At 34.9% G+C, this 24,014-nt stretch overlaps 1 protein-coding gene across 1 annotated transcript in view; it reads left to right on the forward strand.

The window, feature by feature from the left end:
- Window positions 1-24,014, forward strand: part of UBR3 (ubiquitin protein ligase E3 component n-recognin 3 (putative)) — a 78,950-nt gene that overhangs the window by 23,854 nt on the left and 31,082 nt on the right. Inside the window, exons 16-26 of the mRNA XM_009996138.1 lie at window positions 141-226; window positions 1,608-1,749; window positions 4,870-4,966; window positions 5,483-5,624; window positions 9,390-9,494; window positions 9,980-10,153; window positions 10,379-10,408; window positions 11,828-12,288; window positions 15,782-15,870; window positions 23,362-23,511; window positions 23,962-24,009. Coding sequence (XP_009994440.1) covers window positions 141-226; window positions 1,608-1,749; window positions 4,870-4,966; window positions 5,483-5,624; window positions 9,390-9,494; window positions 9,980-10,153; window positions 10,379-10,408; window positions 11,828-12,288; window positions 15,782-15,870; window positions 23,362-23,511; window positions 23,962-24,009 — 1,524 coding nt within the window. The remainder of the gene's footprint in view (window positions 1-140; window positions 227-1,607; window positions 1,750-4,869; window positions 4,967-5,482; window positions 5,625-9,389; window positions 9,495-9,979; window positions 10,154-10,378; window positions 10,409-11,827; window positions 12,289-15,781; window positions 15,871-23,361; window positions 23,512-23,961; window positions 24,010-24,014) is intronic.

The raw sequence follows: 24,014 nt of genomic DNA on the forward strand, positions 1-24,014 counted from the left end.
TGTGTTTTTGTAGCACTGTATCATTACTTAAGAGTAATGTTTTTATCAAGTTTAACTTGTGTTTAATGGCAAATGTGTAGGCTGAAAATTTGTTTTAAATAATGCTATTTTAATGGCTTTTACAATTTTGTTTATTCTAGGAATGACAGATGATGAGATCCTCAGAGCAGAGATGGTAGCCCAACTCTGTATGAATGACAGGACACACAGTTCATTATTGGATCTCATATCCTTGGAATATATTAACTAATGTGTTTGAATGAAAATGACAGGTGCCTGGATAGTAGGGGGATTTTGAAGCTTGAACAGCAGCTTACATAATTAAAACTAATCATGTAAAGATGTGTTTGTATATACTTATCAGCAAAGACATTTGCTTCAGGTTTGATTTTTCTTACAAAAATATGCAATACTGTTCAATAGTTTCAAATTAATTTTGCCACAAAATGCTTGCATGTTCTTTGTAGTGTTGAAAACTAATAAGAAGGTCTTTTAGGTGTAAGGTAAAAAGTTTCCAATGACATTGTAGAAAGTTTAGCCATGTGTCACCTCTATCTGGTTTTAAGCCTTTGATTACTGTTAATATTATGACAGGGTAAAAAGAAGCTGCTCTATGATATGTTGGCTTTTGCTATCAATAGCTGAAAATGCAAACACTAGCAATTGGGGAAGCTGCTTTGAAATTATAGAGAGATGCATATTTTACAGGGGAAAATGTCTTACATGAAGAATAGGAAACTCCAGGGAGTCTTTTTGCACAGTGATATGGTTCGTGTCCTCCAGCAGCTAAGAACTAGTATGCAGATTCTGCTGCTATCAGTGTGTTAAGCTGTGAAGGCAAATTAAATAGCTTGTGGTGGCTGACCAAAAGAGCTTGCTATCCAAGGATAACTACTGAGCAAAATTATTAGGAATTCATAAAGGTAGGAGGAGATTAAGAGTTACAAATATGTAATAAGGGTTATTATTACGGTATGACCTAGTAATTCAATCATTTAAGTATGCAAAATAAGCTAAGCACTTAAAGCAATGAAGTGAATCACTTAGTTGTGTAAAATAAATAATTTACACAAGCAATCACCTTTAAGCAGAAGTTTCCTTAGTTATAATTATTACTTGTGATTTAGTGTAGTGTCAGTAGTTCAATTAGATATTGCTACCAAAAACGAGAAGTAGACAATCCGAGATGGAGAATTACTTACTATCTTGATGGATCCCAAGCTATTCACTTGCTTTTTCTGCACTTAGCTGTAAATGCAAAATATTCTTGCTACGAAGAGGGCCAAAGTGTCAGGAAATAAAAGCAAGAACAGAAATTTTATATACACTACAGATAGTAGTTTTTATTTCTCATTTAATATTTACCTCTTAAGCCAAGCATGCAGCAATTAACTTGCTTTAAAGAAATTTCATGTCCTAGCTAGGAGGCTTGAATTCCCTTCAGTAATAGTTATTGTACCATTGCAGCTGGAGCATACGGACCTCTTGCGGTAAACACAGAGCACTGCCGAAATGTAGCCTCCAAAATGAGCGACTGAAAATGTCGAGGGAAGTAAAATGCTGTCTTGCAACTAAGTTAACTTTGCTTTCCTTAACACAAACGTTACATTCCAGAAAACCCCAATCCTAAAAGTGGCATTATTCCAGGAAGCTTAAGCTTTGAATCAGTCTTGTCAGCAGTTGCTGATTTTAAAGCTCCTGTTTTTGAACCTGGAGGTTCTATGCAGCAAGGAATGTATACACCTAAAGGTACGGTAATCAGCATCTTCATGCTCAGTGGTAAGGTGCACAACCAGAGTTTTTTTCTTTAAAAAAAACAACAAAAACCCCCCAAACCAATGCCCAAAAAACACAACTCGCCAAACAACAAACCCCCCCAAAAGAAATCCGCAAAGACTCCAAACCTAAAACCATCACAGTATAATAAAACTTGCCTTATTAATTATTGTTCATATTAAATAACATTGCTGAAGATTGTTAGTAATTTTAAAACAAATTCATTTTGATCTAGAGTGTAAATGAGTTTCTTGTACTAATCAAGTATCCTTAGAAAGCAAGAAGAAAATGGAAAACTGGAAAATTGTTACTTGTATTTCACTCGTCTGCCTACTTAATTCAGGTGATTTTAGGAAAACCTGATAGATCTTCAGTAGGCTTTAGAGTTGTTTGCACTAGTGAGGTGTCAGTGGCAAAGTTTTTTTTTTCTTTGAACTTCTCCATATTTGGATTATTAAAGATAGAATTATACATAATTCTTCCTTATAGCTTAACTATATTCTCAGTCAGTAGCGAGAGTCTAGAAAAAAATTCAGACTGGACTGGTTATAGAATGTAGTTTTAAAATTCTACAATGCATATAGTGCAAAAATGACAGGTTTCTTCCCCTGACCAGCTTGTCATCTAAATTGAACTCAGCATATTGTTGGTATATCAAAGGAGAGGCAGAATTTAAGGACTCAGTGTTCCATTATAGTTTCCTATCACTGAGCAGATAAGCCTGTGAGAATCTGAAATGCTTCAGCTCATGAGAAAGCTGAAACGGAATTAACTCCTTCGTCCCCCTCAGTTACATCACTTGAGAACTGACGGGGTTGGGGTCTGACAATTTGATTTATAGGCTGTGTTCTTTTGTGGATTTTCTTTGTTGTTCATGTAGGAACTAATACTGTACTAACTTGCTTGCTGGTTTTTGTACTAGGAGATTGATGAGTCAGTGAAGTTTATACTTTTGTACAAATTAACAACCAGTGAAGTAATCTTGTGAAACAAGACTTTTGGAAATGGATTCATTCTGGTTCCTTGGTGTGTAATTAGGCAGCTTAACCCCTAAATATTTGAAATAACTTTTATTTTAATACTCTATATACTGCATTTCCTTCTGTCATGTCTGATTTCTAGAACTTGTGACATGCTGCACTTTTTCACAACACAGTATGAAGGAAAAAAAGATGCATTATGGTATTTTTAATTATAACACTTCATATTTACAGAATCTGGTGCTATATTATACTGTTTTGGGTTTTTTTCTGTGTTTGGCCTTTTTTTTTAAACACAGTTTACTTCTGTAGTAGATTGTTTATCTTAAACAAAGAACAACACAAAGTATCTTATCTGTAGTAGTGAAAACGGAGGTAATTTGTAACACTGCAGAATTGCTTTTTTCCTGGAAGAGCTTCTGCAGAAATTAAAAGCCAGCATGATTTTCTTGTGTGCTAAGACTATATAGGTTCTCAAAAAGAATTATTCCACTTCCAGTTGCTTTTAAGTATTGTAATTTGTGTCCTGTCACAGTTTAAGTAAGTCATGTTGAGATTTATTCCCCATAATATCTTGTTTACCAAATTTAGGAGGGGGAAAAAAAAGGTCATAGTTCTTCCTGTTCTCTGTGGATTTGTATGCTGAAGATGAGCTGTGTGCATTTCTAAGATTCCCCTTATGGCTCCCTCACATAGTCCTTTTTCCTCATTGTATGTTAGCAGCCAAAGCAAGCTTGATCTGTGTTTCAGACTGCAGTAGTAAAATTTGTCCCTCCAAGAAAAAAAGTTTGGTTGGTTGGTTTTTTGCAAGCTAAATTTTATCTTTCATACATAGTAGAAAGTCTGCTAAGTTCTCTCTCTCAGCAGCATATAAAGGTATCTGTAGAACTGTTAACAGTAGCAGGAGTTAATAGGAGTGTAGTACTCATGCCTTGGAGAAATTAATCTCAAAAGTATGATAAAGCTGCCTACTTTTGTCTGTGAAAACTTTAAAGAATGTGGTTAGCACTTGTGTTGTGTTAGGCCTGCTGGTGGAGCTAAAAGAAGTAATCTGTGTTTTTCTTCTTGCTTGGGTGGAATAATTGACTCTTCCCTTCATATTGCTGTGTTACAGGAGCTAAACACTTCCAAACTATTAATAAAATAAGCAACTTAATTCGCCTTTACGTTGGAAACTTAGTTTTGGGTTTTTTTTAATAACTTGTAAATAGAAAAAAAAAAAGTAGTAGTTAAATGGGATACCTTTATTCAACAGTCTGAATTTTTCTGTTTGTGATTGCTCTGAAAAACCACTCTGGATGTTACTTTAGATCTCCTAAATTAAACAGAGATAAGTAAGAGTCCAATGCCAAAGCAATGCCTAGACTTCAGTTCTAAAATAAAAACACATCTGTAAAGAATTGATCACAAATGTTATTTCATAAGAAACTTCGCCATTTTTCAGATTGGGCAAAAAATTGTGTGGTAGTCATCTGGCTCACTGCATTTAATAGTTAAATGTCGCCTACCTGCTAACTAGTCTGCAGTCTCTACTTCTATTTTTGAGAGGGTTTGCGAGTACCAAGTTTAAAAAAAAAAAAAAGAAACCTTTTTTTCATATGTAATCAGAAATTTAAAAGAGCAAAACAAGATGAATACAGAAAAGGTATGTGGCTTACATACTTACAATTGGATAAATAAATTTACTCGGACAGTAAGTTGGAATTTAAAAAACCCAACAAAAGAACAAAAAAACTTTGCTCAGCATGTGTTTTAACATTTATTTTACCAGAAATACGTGATTTTTCTTTTTGTCTTTTATCCCACATTATAAATCAGTATGTAGCATAAAGCTAGAAGACACTAGAATACAACTTCTTAATAGAAAAGATCTATTCCTTTAATGGATTGTTAACTTATGTTTTGGAACCAAGAAAAATATTTTTGGTTGAATTTTGATATCTTTATAAGTAGTAGTAATTTTTGGTATAGTAAGAATTAGTAAAAATTACTGTACTTTGCTGCAAAAAGAATATAGAAAATTACATAATTAATGCCAATTAAGAATAGATTCTAGAATAAGTTGTAAGGTCTGTGAAGAGAATTTTAACATATGACTTCTTTTAAACAACAGCTGAAGTTTGGGATAAGGAATTTGACCCTGTCATGGTAATACTTCGAACAGTTTACCGTAGAGATGTGCAGTCTGCAATGGACAGATATACAGCATTGTAAGTTGGGATTCGAATGCTCATTGCACAAAATGTTTCTTATTTTCACTGATAGTCCTAATCATATTACTGATGTTTTCAGGCCCCAGATTTGTTCTTGAGTTAATAGTTCACAAATTTACAGGCAATATCATGGTTTTGGTTAGCTTAGTCTGTTACTCTTCCATAAATGTCTGTGCAGTTCAGATGTTGTCTGAAATCCACTTCTACAGATGTGAGATTTCTGTTTTGAATATCTGATTAACATGTGGATTTTGTTGAAGTGAGAAATTTTTCATCTCTTCAAAAAAATTACAGTTGTTCTAATCAGTGGTAATGCACAGAAAAATAAGTCTAGATTCAGTTTGTGTATACATAGCACTTTTTGGAATGCTGTTTAAAAAAATTAAATGGCTTAGAAATGCTCATCAATTCTAAAGTTGGTCTAAACAAAAAAGAAGGCAGGATAGTTATTTGTAATAGTGGCATCTGTCTGTGTTTTGCGGTGTTTAACAAATGTCTCATTTGTTTCAACAGTTTAAAGCAAAGTGGTAAATTCCCTGGGAACCCATGGCCGCCTTACAAGAAAAGAACGCCACTACATCCAAGCTACAAAGGTCTCATAAAGCTTTTACACTGTAAAACCCTGCACATTGTTCTGTTCACGCTTCTTTACAAGGTACAGTGTAATTCTCATTACGTCCAGTATTTTGCTTCCACTTCTTCAAACAAGAGTTCTTAGAATTCTGATTTTTAAAATAGGTCATCTATGGTAGTCAATTTTACATTACATAAATGTTTTATTTTTTAAGAAGTCGAGTGTAATTTTGTTTTTCTACCATTTTTGTTATTTCATTGAAGATTGTTTTATGTATACATACGCTAAGTCAGGTACCCAAATGGATGAGCCATCATATTCTAAGGAGCATGGTTCCAGGGAGCATGGTGGTGTGAGTGGTGTTTCTTCAGCTCCCACTGTAGAGCTTTAAGGCACCAGCAGACTTTTCAAGTACCTGTAACCTTTACGGCTTTAGATCCTAAATGACAGATACCTCTCATAGTTGCAGTTGGTTCTAACATCACTTCCCAGATATACTGTAGCTCTTGATGATATTCCAGCACTTGTTTTACAGGACTAATTGATGCCTTTAAATTCTGTTTGGTTTTGTCTCTGATAGTTGGCTACCCTCTTTAAGAAAAGTGTATAATTTTTGAAGCGCTCGTTAATCAGAAAATGAGGCTTTACATCTAAGTACCGGGAAACTACTTTCCAAGAAGGGTACTGCCCAGGCAGATGGGAGACTATAAAAAAGTGGTTTGATTGAGGCACAGTAGTGCTTCTTCTGGACAGACTTTCCTTTTGTGCTTTTAAGTGCTCCCAGCTCCCCTAAAGCTCTTGTTCTATTTTGTTGTTAAACTTCTGTTGAATAGAAAATATCTGTTGTTAAGTACAGCAAAAACTGTGTTATTCTCAAAGAGCCATGCTTATTCCCACAGAATTGTTTCAGCTGATTTCTTTCTCTAATGAGGTATCCCATAAGTTGTCAGTACATAATTAAGATGAATGAAGGCTTTTTACCTGAATTCATCCAATAGATTTCACCTTTATGAAAGACAAGGACTTTTTCAAAAGCTTCATATTGCATACAAATTAACAACTGCAGTAAACTACAGGTTTTGCTATATAATTAGTGCAATTTCAAAAATCTACTTTAAAATTCTGAAATACAAAAATTTGTTTTACTGTTAGTTCTTCCTTACCATTAATAGAATTAGAATGTTATGGTGAAGACTGAATTTCATGACTATAATTTTTTGACGCCCAGTAGTACAACATCTAATGGTTGGTCAAGGTTTTCTCATGTCAGACATCCAGTTCCTCATCTTGCTGAAGTTTAACCAATGACTTAACATTTTCATGCTGAATGCCTGTTGTGGCATGAGTTTTTCAGAAAAACACAAGGACAAAATACATCTCCCTTTCCTATGTTTTAAGCATTCTTTTATTAAGATTCAGCATCTGAATTTAGCCAAATTGTAGGCATTGCAAAGTTACATTGTGTGCATGTTCAGTGGCTGTTAACTGATGAAGTCCCAAGAAGGTCAGCTTCAGACCCTGGGCATGCCCCACACCAGAGCTAACTTGAACTTTAGCTTAAATGGCAGTACCTTATTCCCTAGGGATTTCCATAATTTTGGACAAAGAAGCTGCTGTGTGTGATATGTTTAACCCTGCTTAGGTCTGCCTCTCTTCAGTGGCTGGGCTGTCTAATTACTGCAGGGTGAGGAACGAAGCTGAGTAGTGTGGAGCAGAGACTAGGGAAGAAGCATACCTGTAGAAAAGTCCTAGATAGACTAGAGACTTAAAGAATGACTGCTGAAGAAAAGGAGATCTTGGGTTATGTAGAAAATGCAATAATATTTTTACATGGAACAAAAATGGAGAATGTAGGGAAGAAATGCATCTTTTACTGTCTTGCTTGGGTTTTTTGGCCATTTTTTCTCTTATTCCATTAAGCTTCAATGACTTAAATCTTTAGAATCTTAAAATTTCTGAGTTGCTCTTTTAGCTGGAATGCCAGTTATTTCTGTGTGATTTATGGGTGGTAGAAATGTCACAGTGATGCGGTCCATTGTTTGCCCTAAATTATGTTTTGTCTTCGTGAAATTTCACTGATTTATGACAGCCTTTATATCTCTTGACTTTTGAGAATGGCCACAGGAGAGAACAGTAAACTACATTTGATGATTTGACTTTCAGAAGTGTTAGTCAGCATGACTTTTGATTCTAACTGGTACAACTGCACATAGTTTTCATGTTAACATAATACTGAGTGCCCTTTTAAATGAAATTATCCCTTTAATCTCAGATTTGATTTGGTTTGATTAAACCACATGCTCATTAATTATTTCAAAATGCTGTTGTAGAGCAATATTTGTTTTAAGAACTTTTATCTGTCTGGTGTTTCTAATGGGTTTATCCTTACAAGGCTATACTTTAAAAATATTAATTTCTACAGTAACCTGTCTGCAAGGACATCTAAAACATCTTTGCTCATCCACTTTTTTTTCCCCATCCCTTTAAATCAGAATATTCCCAAGAGGAAAGTTGTCCTGGTTTTTCATTTCAACTGCACAGGTTCTTCCTCTTAATGTATTGAAGGCTGTGTTAGAAGAAAGATATGCGCATTTAGTAATTTAAAGATAAGATTATTTATTATTTGTAATGAAAAAAGATTATGTGAAGATGTTTGTCAACCAAATTAATTTTAAGCCTTCTAGCATTCCCAGTTATCCAGGCATCATTTATAGGACTAGGATCTCATGAGGCTTTATGGTGACTGGTGATGGGAAAAAGAGAGGCAAGGCTAAGTGCAGCTTTCTGCTTGTAGCTGACAGTAGCATTGTATGTGGCAGCTTTGCTTGGCACTTTGGTGTTAATCACAGCTTGAACTAATAACAATTTCAAGATAGAAGTTTTTTTCACTGGAAAGAGATACAACATTAAAAATTGTTTTTATGGTTAGGCTCAGAGGTTAGTTTTTTCTAAACCTCAAAATAACTTTTCACAATCTTAAAAAAATCCTCTAAAACCGAAGAGTCCAAAGTGTATTTTCTAGAAAACACTTTATATATTTAGATATATTGAAGTCTTAATAGACTGCATGGAATGATGATTTTCTGTCTTTGAATAGAACACGTGTTCATGCATCCCATTCAAAATTACTTGTCTTATTTAGTAGTAGTGTTCCATCACTGTTATTGGAGAGCTACATTAATGTTACTTTTCTTACTATTCTTCACCTACTTGGAACGTTCTAAAAATCTTGCAGCATAATCACTAATCAGGTATTGGAGCGTTCAACAAGAGTGAAGTTCAAAATACCTTGCTGGTGTTTCAGAGTAGGTATTTCAAGAACTTGAATAGACAGTTCTCTGCTCTCAAAAGTAATATTTTCTTAACTGTATTTTTATCCATATGATAGAACTTTGAAAGTAGTACTGTGCAACTAACAGCAAACTATTTTAAATGCTAAAATCAGTGCTCAGTGTCTATCAAAATTATGCTAGGGTAACAAGTGTTGCTAAGGTGTCCTGTCTGTCTAGGCTTTTCAGCTGGTACTTATATCGCATTATACAGCCTCTGCAAGCAGAGTGATTAATTAAGAAAGAAACAAACCACAACATATAGGCAAAAATCACGTATGTGGCTCAAGACCTTCTACCTTTCCTGGTGTGGCTAACTTGGGAAGTCATGCTCAGAGATGACATTTGTAGGTGGTATCTTGAGCTTCTTCATAAGAGACTCCTACCTACTTTCTGCTTTACCTTCCAGTTTGTTAGAGGTGTCCACCTGCTTTTTGGCAGTTGTTTGTTTTATTCTTTTGTGAATGTTTAAAAGATAAAAACCTTCTAAGATGTCAACGTCTGTTTTTCTGCCTAGATGTTAATGGATCATCAGAATTTATCAGAACATGTGCTTTGCATGGTTTTATATTTGATTGAGCTGGGGTTGGAAAATTCTCCAGAACATGAGTCAGATGAAGAGGTAAGAATAAATACCATCTTTTTAATTAGAAGGTTAAAGTGTTGTCCAATGATTCAATATTATTTTTATAGTTCCAGATTCCCTTTTGACTTTCCTGTATGACTTTCATAATTTTTCCTACTCTTTACATTGCTTATATGACTAAGGATCTGCCACTTTTTTTCAGATATTCTGTATAGTTTGGATTTTTTGTATTAATCTTGGATCGTACAGTTTTGGCCTACTCTGAGGAGTTTCTTCTGCTGGATGGCAATGATGACACGCACTTGATCATATTAAAATGAAATGTATTTGTCGGACCTGTAGTTCTCACTGTGGGCATCAGTCGTATAATGATTTTTAGGACCTGTATCAGCTTTAGTGAAGTACAAACTGTCCTGACATATTATTGCTGTCTCATGGAGAGATGATGCTCTCTGTAATACAGTTATAACAGCAACATGAATTATTGTAACATACAAGAGAAACTTTTATTATTATTGTAGGAATCTGCAAGTGGACAAGAGCGTTGCCATGATAGTTGGTTTCCAGGTAGTAACTTGGTTTCTAACATGCGTCACTTCATTAACTATGTCCGAGTAAGAGTACCAGAAACTGCTCCAGAGGTGAAGAAGGAACCACCTGCAAGTACAAGTTCTGATGGTTTAGCTTCATCACAAGTAAGTATATACAAATAATAGTAATTTTCCTAAATTCATTTAAGTTATTTCATGTTTTCGTCTTTTTGTTAGGATTTTTTTACTCTTTGTAATAATTTCTTAGGATTTTTTTTTTCATCCAGTAATCTTTCCTAAGTGTGCTGGTAGCAGAAATAGAATTTATTTCAAATGATATCTCCTTCCAAATTATGTATTTAATGACTTTTTTTGTCCTCAATCTACCAGAGTTCAAGGCGGAAGAGCCTCCAGAGAGAGGTAGATCTGTGTGCAGTTTGTTCTCCTAAACAATTAACTAGCAACATGGCTTTAATTGTGCTCACCTTAACTTTCAATGAAATCTTCTAATTTTCTTGAGTTTCATTTTCATTGATGTTGCAAGGAGTTATGCTTTTTCCATATCCTTGATTGTGATCTCTTTTAAGCAAAGACATGCCCTTACATTTTTAATACCTATTTTGAAATAAAAGCTTTCTATCAAATAGAAAATGTCATTATAGCTTACTGCTTGAGCTTTGTGTTTAGGACTGTTTGTCTTGCCAAGATATTACTAACATTTAATAATGCAGAGTACTATTTGCTTTCTTGAATCTAGGTGAGTTGAACCTTATATTGAAAGTGCATTTGAAATTATTAATGGTGATTCTGTTTGGTTTTTTTTCTTTTTTTTAAACAAAACTAATATGTAAATGGTAGGATCCTGAAGGATTTCTAGCTGGTAGATAGTATAATCTCTGTCAGGACTGCTTTTGTATCTTTTGTATACAGCACTTCAGATTATTGAATGCTGGATGAAGTGAAATAAAATGGATATTTCTTTTACATATTGTTAGAAAAATAGGTTTAAATTTTAAAAAGGTGGGTGAGGTGAAATAGATTAAAACATAAAAAGGTAGATGAGATGATTGTCAAACCCATTTTTATATTTGATTTCTGAAGTATTTGGTATCTCTTGACTGCCCAGCTTTCTGAGAAAGGAGAGGGTAGGATTTTGAAGCATTCTGAATATCATGTTCAAAATATTCAGGAAACATTTTTCTGCTGTGGAATCAGTATACAGAAGTTGCTTCTATGTATCCTTGATTTGGGACTGAAAGCAATGGTAAGGTGGGACAAAAAAATTTGAATGTGCTCTGTCATTAATGTAACCACTTATGTTCATGTACCCTGAATAACAAGCTCTGTTTGCCAATACAGGTGTATGGCTTGTGATCTTGGCTAATAAGCCCACATAACATGGACAACCCAATGAAGATGTGTGATCTCACCTCTGTGGGATTATGAGTTGCTCTGTACAGAAGTGCTCAGTAGACTTAAAAAAGATATTTAAATGACATAAAGATACAGAAATTTTCTATATTCCATAAAAAGCAAGGAAATATTACTTGGAGAACAGAATTCTAAGTTTAACTAGAACAAAGCCAGTTGTTAGTTGTCCTGGTATGGATGATATTTTCATTTTCTACTTGGCTTCTTATGCAGCTGTATATAACAGATTTGTATAAAAGTGTGACATGCAGGGTTAGTATTTTGCTGTACCAAGTTTCAGTACATCTTGGAAGGAGAGAGGAAACTTGAAGGAAACTCCTGATTTAAAATACTTTGTATGGTTTTATAAATGTATGTTGTTTATACTTGTCTTTTTGAAAAGTGACGGTTGTAATTTTTTTTCCCAAGAACTCGGGGACAGCTCAAGTGTTTAGTTTGGTCGCAGAACGTAGGAAGAAATTTCAAGAGATCATCAATCGCAACACCAATGAGGCAAATCAGGTGGTTCGGCCAAAAACATCCATGAAATGGTCAGCACCTGGTGCAACTCCACAGTTAACCACAGCCATTCTGGAAGTGAAGGAAAGCATACTGTCCTTGCTGATTAAATTGCATCACAAACTCTCAGGAAAACAAAACTCTTACTATCCTCCTTGGTTGGATGATGTGGATGTTTTAATCCACCCAGAAATTCCAAGATACTCTCACGGTGATGGAATGACAGCAGTGGAAAGGATTTTATTGAAAGCTGCTGTACAGAGCAGATTGAATAAGCGTATAATTGAAGAGATTTGCAGAAAGGTGACACCTCCTGTACCACCAAAGAAGATTAGTTCTGCAGAGAAGAAAACTTTGGATAAAGAAGAAAGGTAACATTAAAAAAAAAGTAAAGGGGCTGTAGAAGGGCAGTGTATGTTGTGCATCTATTGATTGGTCTGTCTCTAGGTCTTTGCATTAATTAGTTATTAAAAGAGTAAGTCTAGTTTTATAGTTCTTAATCTACTTGTATATACACGAGTTACATGGGTGCTGAGGAAGAAGCTGTACCTTACTAATTTAGGTCTTTAAATCAGGAAACTTTCATATTGTGATACACAAACTCACCCTTCATGTTGCTATGTGTGCCATTCATATATACAAAGGTTCAGAGTTAAGATTGTGTTAAATTTTGATGCTTAACTCTGCAACCTTAGGATGAGGTAGAAATTTTTTATTGTCTGTTCATTCACACACATGCATCACATCATGATTACTTTTCCTTCTTTGTTTACTATATGTGGGTTGGTAATGCTGCCTTTTTTTCTTGTCTGACACATTCAATTTTAAAATTATGTTTTGAATTATTTATACTTTTTAACTTTCAAAAAATCATATTCAAGTTTGTGGCCTGAAAACCTGCATGCAAGATGTCTGACAAGAAAAGTGAGAAGTAGAGGTGAAAACTAAGACCGGTGGGAGAAACCTTCTGGTCAGTGTAATAGTGAGGAAAGGGAAGATGCTGGGTCAAGTGAATAGTTGGCATGGGAAGACTCAAGCTGGCAAAAAAAGAGTTGGAAAGAACTGTGCTGTTGGGACAGAAATACTTGGAGGAGAGTAGCAATTGAAAGAACCAATTTTTAGTGAAAATCTTGGTGTGGGTGAATGGGGTTTGAGAGCTAATAGGAAAAAGAGAATGTGGAATAGGAGTGCAAATACCTGGAGGGCACAAGTAAGACTGAAGTTGGCATTTGGGGGAGGTAGTAGAGGCAGCCAGAATGATGAGTTTGCTGGAGTGGGGCAGTGGGAAGAGATGGGTAACTGGTTAGTGCAAAAGATTGAAACACATCCTTTGAAACAAGGGGCAGTTGGAAGGTCTAGAGCACAGGGTGGTCAGGGCAGAGAACTTAGCACATTTGCTGAAGTAAAGACAGGACACAGGCTGGAATGAACAAGAATATTCTTGAGTGCTTGTCCACACAGTATTTTGATGTATTAATGGTTTATGTAAGCAGGCTATATGGTTATGGTTCTAGATATTTGGGTAGAAATACGCAGCTATATGACTCGGTTGGTTTCTAGATGATCTTTATTTATTATGCTGTTTGTTTGTAAAAAAATTTTCACTAAATTCTCTCTGTGTCTAAGACCTGCACTGTACTTCAAAAATAAACATAAGTTAAAACAAATTTAATTTTTTTATAGGTTACATACTTCACAAAGTAGAATTAATTTTTGCTTAAAAGTGGTCAGTTAATGGTTTATTTTTCAACAACAGTTGTAATAATTTAGTAAATGAGAGACACATTGAAGGGTTAGCATGTAAAATTGTCTTTCAGTAAATGCAAGGCTGAATGGCTGCTTTAGATAGAACACAGCTACATCTGTGGGATGGTGCTACTCAGTAGTGCTAGATTTAGGTACAGGAGAAGCATGGGAATCAATAAATTAAGTAACTTTTCATATAGAAAAGATAATTCCTTTTCCCTTATAAAGGATGTGATATTTTCAAGGATCTAGCATAAGCACTTTAAATTTTCAGTTGGGTTCTGGGGCTAGCATAATTTTAAAAATTAATGTTTCCAGTTTGTTGTTCTGAGTGACTGTTTTCCTCTCCTCAAATCCCTAATGGTATTTGGGACACATGAAGTTTATTGTCAGGCTGCAATTTTTTTCTTTTTCCCCCCAAGTCCAGTTTTGTATTAGTGAAGAACAAACAGACCGTGAGCATTCAGTGATCACCCTTTTTGGTTATCTCAATATATGCCGACAAACTTGGCATCACTCAGGCACTGGATTGTCACCATAGAAACCAAAATGCAGAGCTAGAAGAGAGCTTGAGCTGCTTGCAGTATTTTTTTTTCAATTGCACTGTCATACTCCCATGGGCCATCATGGAAAACTACTGAGCTGTGCTGAATCTGTCAGAGTTTATGTCTTCTGATTAAAGATGTCTATTTACAGTTACTCTGCTTTTAGTTAAAGCATACATTGAGAAATTCCCAGGGGGAAATAAATAAAAGCAGGTTTAATGAATGTCCTGGTCTGATCCTCAGAATAAATAATTGTAGGATTGTTGTAAATAGCAGTTATTTTCAGAAATGGTAGCTGTGTAATGTGACACATGGGTAGTGATATTTGGGTTTTTTAAGTTAGAAGCTTTGACTTATAAACAGGCCACCTCAGGCTAATGTGTTACATTATATTAGCTGTTTTGGGCCTGGGCATGCTTGTTCCTGTGCCAGGACAGTGATAATCAGACAGTGCTGGAGACTAAAGAGCTACCTATCAGCATATCACATGCCAAGCGATGTTTATAAATCCATTGTTCGTTATCTGAATAATCTCTGAGTGGGGAAAAGATTAACTGTAAATGCTGATGCAGAGTTTGCTCTGATAGAGCTTCCCTGACTGCACTGGGGAGATGCTGTGTAAAGACCTCATCTGTGGGGCACACAGGTCTTTGTGCATGCCAACTGGTGAGCAGCAGTGGTGTGAGTTTTGGTTTTCCCACTTAAAGTCTCACATTTCCTCTATTTGTAGACTCTTGTCAAAGTAAAGATCCTTTCTGAGTATCTTAGGAAGAAGAAAATGTCTATTTATTTTTTTTTACATCCATCAATATTCCTTTGCCTGTTGCAGTATGTATATATAGGCATAATAGAATAGCATCATATAGCCTTGTACAGATCACTAATACAGTATAAACAGAAGGATAGACAAGAATGAGTCTCTACTGTCTTCCATTTGTAAATCCCGAGCTATGTTAAACAATGAGGAAAAAGTCAAGTCAGCTTGGCTCCAGGGAGACAAAGGTCTTCAGTTTGGAAGCAATCTTATGTCCAAACTGTTGGTGACCAGTATCTAAAGTAGAGGTGGAGGAGAAGGAACCAGTAAAGAGGAGACTTAGTTGGAAATAATAAGAGCCATAATTGTTTGCCTTGCCATCAAGCTTGTTACCAAAAGTGAGTGACACAGACTACTACCACTACTATTGCTTTTATTTTCTAAACATTAGTTGCTTACAAGAGTACTTGTGTTTGTACAACAGTAGACATTTTACTCTGTTCTTCCCCATGTAACATAAAAATAACTCTTGAGAATAACATCTCAGGTTCTTTTTCTTCTGATGCCACGTTGTAAACTGTTAAAGGATCGTTTGGTTATCTGAAGAGTTTTTTTGGGCAGTATTTTTTCCTTACTTTCATTTTCAAAAGAAAATAACTTTCAGAAAAAAAACACCCTCTACTTTTAAACAAAAGATTACTTCTTTAGGCTTGAAAATCCTTTGAAAACTTGAATTTTGAAGAATATTGGTTAAAGTGACAAACTATTTTTTCCCCTCCATTATATATACTTTTTTGTCTTACCTTTTCTTTCACTCAGACGACAGAAGGCCAGAGAAAGGCAACAGAAATTGTTGGCTGAATTTGCATCAAGGCAGAAAAGCTTCATGGAAACTGCTATGGATGTTGGTAAGTTTTTATGTGGTTGGCTGCTTGCTTTTTCACACCCTTCCTTTTTTCATTGCTGTGTTAATAGTAAGGGTTGTACTCAAACAGTTAAAAAAAGACCAAGCAAACTCCAGACATAAAACACTCATCTCAGATTCTGCTGATATATCCACTTGTTCACTAAATACTAATAAAGACGCTTAAGTTGGATTTTCTAGGGCAGATAATACTAAATACCTAATTGCTGAAGAATAGATTACATTTTCTTGAAAATATTTAAAGGAGAACACATTATCTGTAGGACATAATTTTATTCCTATTTTTTCTTAATATACGTTGGATGAAATTATTAACTTTGTGTGATATTTTAAAGTATTTACCTTTTAATATAAAATATCCCAAAGTTTGTCTTTTAAAGATGGTATTTTACTTAATCTTTCATAATAATATATGATTAATTCTTCCTTAGAGCCTCTAATTTCGCTAAGGTTGAAACTTTGCATTTTAAATTTATGTATAGAATTAAGGAAAGCATAATTTTAGGTCATCTCTGTTCCTGTAAGTTATAATGTTCTATTATTCTATTTCAAGTACAGGCTTTGCAGCAGAATCAGCTCTTGTTTTTCTTGAGGATAAGTCATTCAGGTTCTTGTTTAATTTGTTTGTGTATCTGAGGAGTGGAAAACATTTTCATCATCTGGATTACTTCATTGAAAACTAGTACTTGTTAAAAATGAAAAATAAAAGGAATTTTTACCCTCTTTCAATCAATATTATCTGCTATATGGTTTTGATTTGAGTTTTAAGCACTAGTTAGAAATACGGAGACAACTGTTGTTGCTAAAGAAGTCTGGGTTTTGAAATTGTTAAAATCTCTCCAGTTCATAGGTTGCTGAGAAGATTTATTCATACTTACGAAGGTCTTGAATACAGCAATCACTGATGTTTCTTTAGGAATTTAGTGAGCACATACATGGTGTTTGGAGAGTGTGCAATACAACAGAAGGCTTACAGATAAAAACGACTTTGTCATGCTGATTAAATGGGTCGCTATTTCTTTTTGTTTTGAAGTAAGGAAGAAGGGAACAAGAAATGCAGTTCTACTTATTAAAAATGAAGTGTTTTTACAGTCATGGCTAGTTTAAAGCAACAAGGAAGCTTTGATTCTGCTCTCACCTATGTTTTGTATTACTGATCTTGCAACTTTGAAGTTGATGGTTTTATATATGAAATCACATGTACCTATATATTATTTGCATGGTTTGTATGTATTTGCATACATACATATGTATGCATAAATACTCCCATGCTTGAGTTTTATAAGCTATGTTTAAGGTAACTGCTTTCATTTTTGGATGAAAAATACCAGTTAAATCAATAACAAACATGGCATTTGTTTGTGTGGCAAACTTAGCTGGGAGCACTTAGCTTTTACTGAACTGAACACATGTCAAATATTAAAAAGAACTCTTAATTTGTGTAGCAGGCAGACCTCGACCTTTGTGCTTATGATTGTGCATTAAAAAGTTCTCAGGCATGCAACACTTAAATTGTTTGTTTCTTAGTATTTAAACAATTTAGAGCTTCAGATATCTCAAAATATACTGTTTGTTGTCAGTTATACCAGGTCATACACAGTAGTAGATTAAATAAACTTTATGGACAACATTTTAATAAAGTTGTTTTGCATGAAAGCTTTTTTTGGTAACAACTCAATAGAATCCCAGACATTGTTAGATGTATAATAGCTTAGCTTTCTCACTAACTTTTTTCAGTGTCTTCTAGGTTATCATGCTGTTTTCTGAGTTTGTGATGGAAATTCACTGCATTTGTGCTATAGTTCAGTATTAAGTAGTTTCATGTTCTGACTGGCATTAAATTAGTTTGCAGAAAGGAAGTATTCCATTACAGTATATAGAATTTATTTAAAAACTGAGATTAATTCTTAGCCCAGAATATTTTCTTCAGTTTGCTCTCATTTTTTTTAACTGCAGTAATTTGTTCAGCTGCAAGTGCAGTTTCTCTATGTACAGCAAATTATTAAAAGAGCTGCAGAAACTATTGTTAAATTTTAAAACACAAGATATAGTAAGGATTCTGAAGCTAGTTTTTCTGGAATTATTAAATTTAAAACAAATATAAATATTGAATAGTGCTATCCTGAGGTTTATCGTAGCTGTGCTGAAGTAGTATGTGTGAAAACAAAAAACCCTTTCACAATAAAATCAATCAGTTAAAATATGTTCCCTTCTTACACATTCAAGCTCTATTACCTGTTGCTTTTGCTATGGGTTGAAATTCAGCAGTAGGTTTATTTCTTAATTTTTATTGTTTGTTGTAAAAGTAATAATATTGTCAGAATGCAGGGATGGTGAGGCCTCAGCTCCCTGGCTTTGGCACTGATTCATTTGGTGTCGCTTGAGCAAATTATCATCACCAACTTTTAAAACTTCTCTATCTGTGAAATGTGGATGTGGTTCAGTGGTAGAAGATGAGATCTGATGTAATTGGTTTTGCATATAGCACTTCAAAATTTCATAATAGCTTTCTCTTGACAGTGTAGAGACTGAAAATACTCTGAAAATAAATGTGTCTAGAAGAAAACAGGAGTAATGGAGAACAGCTAAAGCTTAAAGATTATTTTATTAAAACCCCATAAACTTAATAGCTTCCAGTGTTTATGAAAGCAGATAGAGCCACTGTTGCTCCCTTGAGACATTCCTTTTGTTTGCTTGTTGGGATGCTGCAATGACACGTGGCTTAAAAGGCATGTACCTATTCACGTGCTCATATTTCAGTATCAAACAAGTCTCATTTTACCAGCAAAAAATACTTATTTGAACTGGAATTCATCTGAGATTCTGAAAGTAAAGTTAGGGATTTTCTTCTATACAATCGCTGTAGAAAGAAAAAAAAAAAGGCAATTATTTAGCCTTTTCCATTTGTGCCCCCTGTTAGTTTCTATTTGTATTCTTAGGCATCTGCAGAACTGCTTTGTCATTCAAGCTTGCCTGGAAATAATTAAGTGAAATTTAGAAACAGTTATGTTAATGAACTAGGATGGAACAGAATCTACTGTGCTTTCTTTAGCTGTTTGACTGCAGGACAAATGTAAAAAGCAGAAAAATAAACCAAGAAATATAATTCTAAAAGTGGCAGATAGAACTCTTATAATATCTGAGAATACCCAGTGAGTCTCAAATGTTTTGTCATGTAGTCACATCCAGTGTCAACACCATAGGCCTTCTAGTCTCTTAGTAATAGCTACTTTTCTGTCTGCTTTGAGAGCACTTACTCAGTGTCAGACCATGGTTTATTTGTTGTGATGTGAAACTCCATGCAAGAGATTTCTGAAACTTCACTGCCTTTCAGGCAGAATTTGATGATAATAAAAATAAATATCTCTGCTCCAGGTTAATAGCAGCCCTTAACAAATTATAGCCATATTTGTAATGACCTGTCTATCTAAATTCAATAAGCATGAAATGTTATAATTCATTCCAGGCAAACTATTGTGAAGCACTTTATCTTATGTGTCTTAATGAAAATGTGTATATTAGTAAATTTGTGGAGTACAAATATTAAGTACCTTGCATTCCTTCAGTAGTTTTGCTCTCTCTGAAGTATCCAGTGTGATATTTTTTTTTAATGCCTTGTGGTAAGTATGCAGTATGATCTGTGTGTTTCTTTCTGATGATATGAGTTTCAGCAGACATTTTGTCCTTCAAGCAAACATTTTTTAGCTAGAGTTAGAAAGAAGTGCAGAATTTTAATGCAAGGTGACATAGATTTCCTAACGCTCAATCTTCTGAACCCAGACAGAAAAATAAATTAGGTACCGATCTCTTGAGAATATATATGCTGGGTCAGGGCAAAGAATATTAGCATACTAATGGTTGCCTTGATGCCAAGGGGCCAGCTTGACACTCAATGTGTAGAGCAGGAAAAATGTTGACTACAGTCAACAGAGATTATATGTACTGTGTTTACAAAGCCCTTTTGATTCTGGGGTTTTGCTGGGTAGGGGAAAGAGAGTCAATATTTAACTCTGGAGAGTACAAGTGAAATAAAATTTAGGCATCAGTATTTGCTAGGAAGTAGGAAATGCTAAGAATTGGTAACTTTGAGTCTCTCACTCCTATTGATTTACAACCAAAGAAAGAGCTAAATAATTAACTTTTTAAAAAACCCATGGGAATGATAATGTTTGGCACTACCTTGCATTTCTGTCACAGTTTAAATGTTTTCATCCTCCTTTGGTGTTTTTATCTTTGTTTTTAATGAGGTTCATCTTTATCCAGACTTCTGAAATAATTCACAAGGACAAGGAAGAGTCTCGGAACCCACTGAAGTGGGTTGGGGGTGTTACAAAGTTAGAGAAACTTCAGGAGAGAAGCGGAGTGAATTGATACCAACACCATGTGTCTTATATTGTATTTGCCATTTGCTCCTTCTTTACACACATGGACATCATCAGAACAAGTCTCTGAAATCAATGAAGTTAAAATTTTTGAGAGTCAGAGTTTGAAACTGTAAGCATCCCTGGTTGTATTCCAAATAATTCTTGACATAAAATACAGTAGCTCTCTGTATGACTGCTTTCAGGCTAGTAAAACCGTGCTTGAGCCTAGGAACTAAGGCCACCTTGGTCTTCCTTGCTGTCCTGTTGCCACTACCTACATTCTCAATCTCCATTGGAGTGACAAGACGTCTTGTTTTGGGTACCAGTGGTTTTCATGCAGAACAAAATCTGACTCCAACAAAACTTGTTTCAAAAATGAAAAAGTAATATGCTGCAAGATCAGTATCTCAGCAAATGGCTGGCAAAGGATTCCTTTGACACTCACTAGGGCAATATTGTTCTGGGACATAACACAGAAGTGCTGTTTTCATGGAAATACCTTTCTAGTGTTGGCAAAAATGTTGGAGGTTGAGACCAGTGGAAGTAAAATAAAGAGATGTAGATTATCCTTCACGATTTATTTGCAACTTACATAGCTTTGTTTATGTGACAGTTCTTGATGGTTTTTAGCTAGAATAGAAGGAATTTTATACTATATCAGAACTGGTTTTTAACTATGAAAACTTTTCATCAATATAAAAGGACATTTCATAAAATAATTCTTTTTATTAAGCTGTCTTTCAACAATTGCATCCTGGGAGCTAGGAAATGTTATAAGGAAATGTTAGGAAATGTAAGGAGCTGCATTTTCTAAATCAAATTAATAAAATAGCACAACTCCAGTAACTAAAAAAAATGCTTCAGAAATTGTCATGGAAAGCACAGAGCAATTCTTTATATGCATAGCTTGCTTTCTTTTTTCCAGACTGCCACCAATATATTTTCATGCAAAGAATGATGGTGCCAAAATGTATCCTTTCAAGCAAACCATAGCCCAAGCCTTACCTTTCAAACAAGCAAACATCTAATTTAACCCAGTAATCAAGGTTTATCATAGCCTATTCAAAAATAATTGCTTTTTATTGTTTCCTTGAGGGTTTTTTTAGCCTGTTTAATTATTTGAGACTTCAAATTCTCACCAGTTTCTCTTACCTATGGATTTTGTGTAAGTTGAGTTTTCTTTCACTAGTTGTAGGGAGAATTATTTTATTAGGTAGTCTTCCCTGATGCTAGAAATTTAGCTCTCTTGAAATGGTATTGTTTGCCAAAGTAGCCTAGCACTAGGTCTAAGTAATTGTGAAGGAAACATTTGATCCTTGAGTTCTAAAATTAAATTAATCTAATTTTTAGGTGTCTTTGCACATAGGCAATAGAGGTATAGATTGCATATACTGAATTGGTTTGAAACACATTTAAAATACTAAGAATTCCTATCTTTTTTTCCTTCAGGTTTATATACAATTTGCAATTTATGAATGGTATTTTTAAAATATTACCTGATTTTGAGGACTTCCATTGCGTTGTTCAAAGTCACGTTACAGAATCACAGACTAACACACTATTGTCTTTCTATACTTAAATTATTGAATGGGTGCATATTTTATGTTGTATTGACGATATTTTAGAAAAAGCTAAAAAGGCTGGAATTTGCTTTTCCTTTTCATATCATGGGCTTCTGATACACAGGAATACCTGAGTGTGAGTTACACAATTATGAGGTGATGTAAAATATAAAAAATAGCTTTAGTGGTTACTTCTTTCTGTGCTACAGTTGCTTGTAAGTTCTCTGGATATTTGGACTTAAAGCATTCTGCTTTTTCATGGTACCAACTGACTGCCACTAGATGGTGATAGATGTGTGTACAATATTTACAGCTGTACGTCGTAATGATGGGAGTTCATTTTCATGTGAGACTCAATAACTGGGAAATCAGTAGTTACTAAATAATGAAATATTGGGTCTACCCTGTGAGTGAAGAGCATTGTATGGAGCTTTTCATAGTTAAGAAGGATGCTGCCTAGCATCTTTCCTTATAGCACTCCTGTAGCACTAGGCCTCCTCTGCTGAACTTGTGGACTTTCAGAAGAGAGCAGCTCTCCTAAAAGCATTTCTGCATGAGGACTGTTGCTTCTCAAGTTTTTTGGGTTCTCTGTCCGACACCTTGGCCTACTAAAGGGTAGGATTGAAAGTAGGGTGAAGGCATTTTCCTTTGGAAAAGTTATGTTCTAGTGAAGAAGCAAAGCACCCTTGTATTCTAGGTTCAGAGACTGTGATTGTATCTGTTCCTGAGCACTCAGGAGAAGATAATTTAGTCTTTAGGGTCCTTTTCTTTCAAGCCAATAAAGAATTCTTACCCTTGATTGTAACATAACATAAGTTGCTTATGGTTAGCCCTCTGCCCTGAAACCAGCACTACCATCAGGTGAACAGTTACATCAAGTGCAATTGCTTCAATACATTGAAGTTGGTCCTTAGCCTTGAGCCTTTCTGTCAGTGCACCTGGGAAATAATAATGTGGACCACTAGAAAACCAGATTTCTGATATGTCTTGTGTATGGTAAATGTTAAATGAACATCTTCTGCTTTCTTATTGCATCCCAAATTTTAAAAGATTGTCCAAGTTGCGTATTAAAAAGCATATTTTCTTTTGTTTTTACTTGCATATTTTGTTTGCCTTCTCTGAGCATCTAAGGTCTCCAGATTAACTTTTTCCTTCTAGTTCTTGTCATAGTCACTTCTGAGCAAATCAGCTTTTAGTAGAGATTGATACTAAATTGCATTTCATCTCACAGTATTTAGAGTTTTCAATATATATAATGAAATAAAAGTAAGATCTTTGTTTTATAGAAGTTTAAAGAAATTAAGCTTAACACAAATCTTGAACTAAACATTTAATTTCACTGGGAATAACTTTGAATATGGGAAAGCTTGTACTTCATTGTGTAGGTGTCTTTCTGTTTGAAGCAGCAAGGGTAATTTCAAGGAGCCGCCAATTTTTTAGCTGCAGATAAACTAGATACGTTATTTTGGAGTTTTTCCATCATGACCTCAATGCAGATGCAATTGGATTTATTTTCTTCTATTTACTATAAATGTTCTTATTTTTCAGAATCGCCAGATGCCGATGTAGCCATGGAGATCGCTACATCAGAGCAGCATGTTTCTGAAGCAATATATGATTGTGTTATTTGCGGACAAAGTGGTCCTTCTACTGAAGACAGACCTACAGGGCTAGTTGTACTATTACAAGCATCCTCAGGTATGAACAGTGTGACTTGCTGGACAAGCAGTGTTTCTGCAGCTTTTAGTACATGTGCATAAATGCTGTTGTGTCTCATTGATCCTGGAAAGACAGTATCTTTTTTTTTTTGTGAATGATCCTTTGTGAGGCATATGTGTATGTCTGAAGATACTGAGAAAATTTGGTAATGTTTGTGAAATGAGCAAATGGGTTCATTCTTTCCTAGTTCCTGTTAACTTTTGCAAACCCAGCAGCATATAATAGACCTGCAGGAAAACAGGCATTACAAGAAAATAAAGCCATCAGTTTGTCTGTATGTATGTGTGTTTGTGTATATATGTATACTTTATGTACAACTGCAAAAGCACAACTTTCAGTATTTAGTTTCTTTAATGATTTTTTTGCTGTTAAATGCCAAGAGAGCAGATTCTAGTTACAAACCTGAATTTCCCTGTGGTTCCCACGCAGTGCTGGGACAGTGCCGCAACGGCACTGAACCAAAGAAGCTGCCAACATCGGAA

The sequence above is a fragment of the Chaetura pelagica genome, unplaced genomic scaffold (genome assembly GCF_000747805.2).
Source record: "Chaetura pelagica isolate M959 unplaced genomic scaffold, ChaPel_1.0 scaffold3, whole genome shotgun sequence".
Classification (NCBI taxonomy): domain Eukaryota; kingdom Metazoa; phylum Chordata; class Aves; order Apodiformes; family Apodidae; genus Chaetura; species Chaetura pelagica.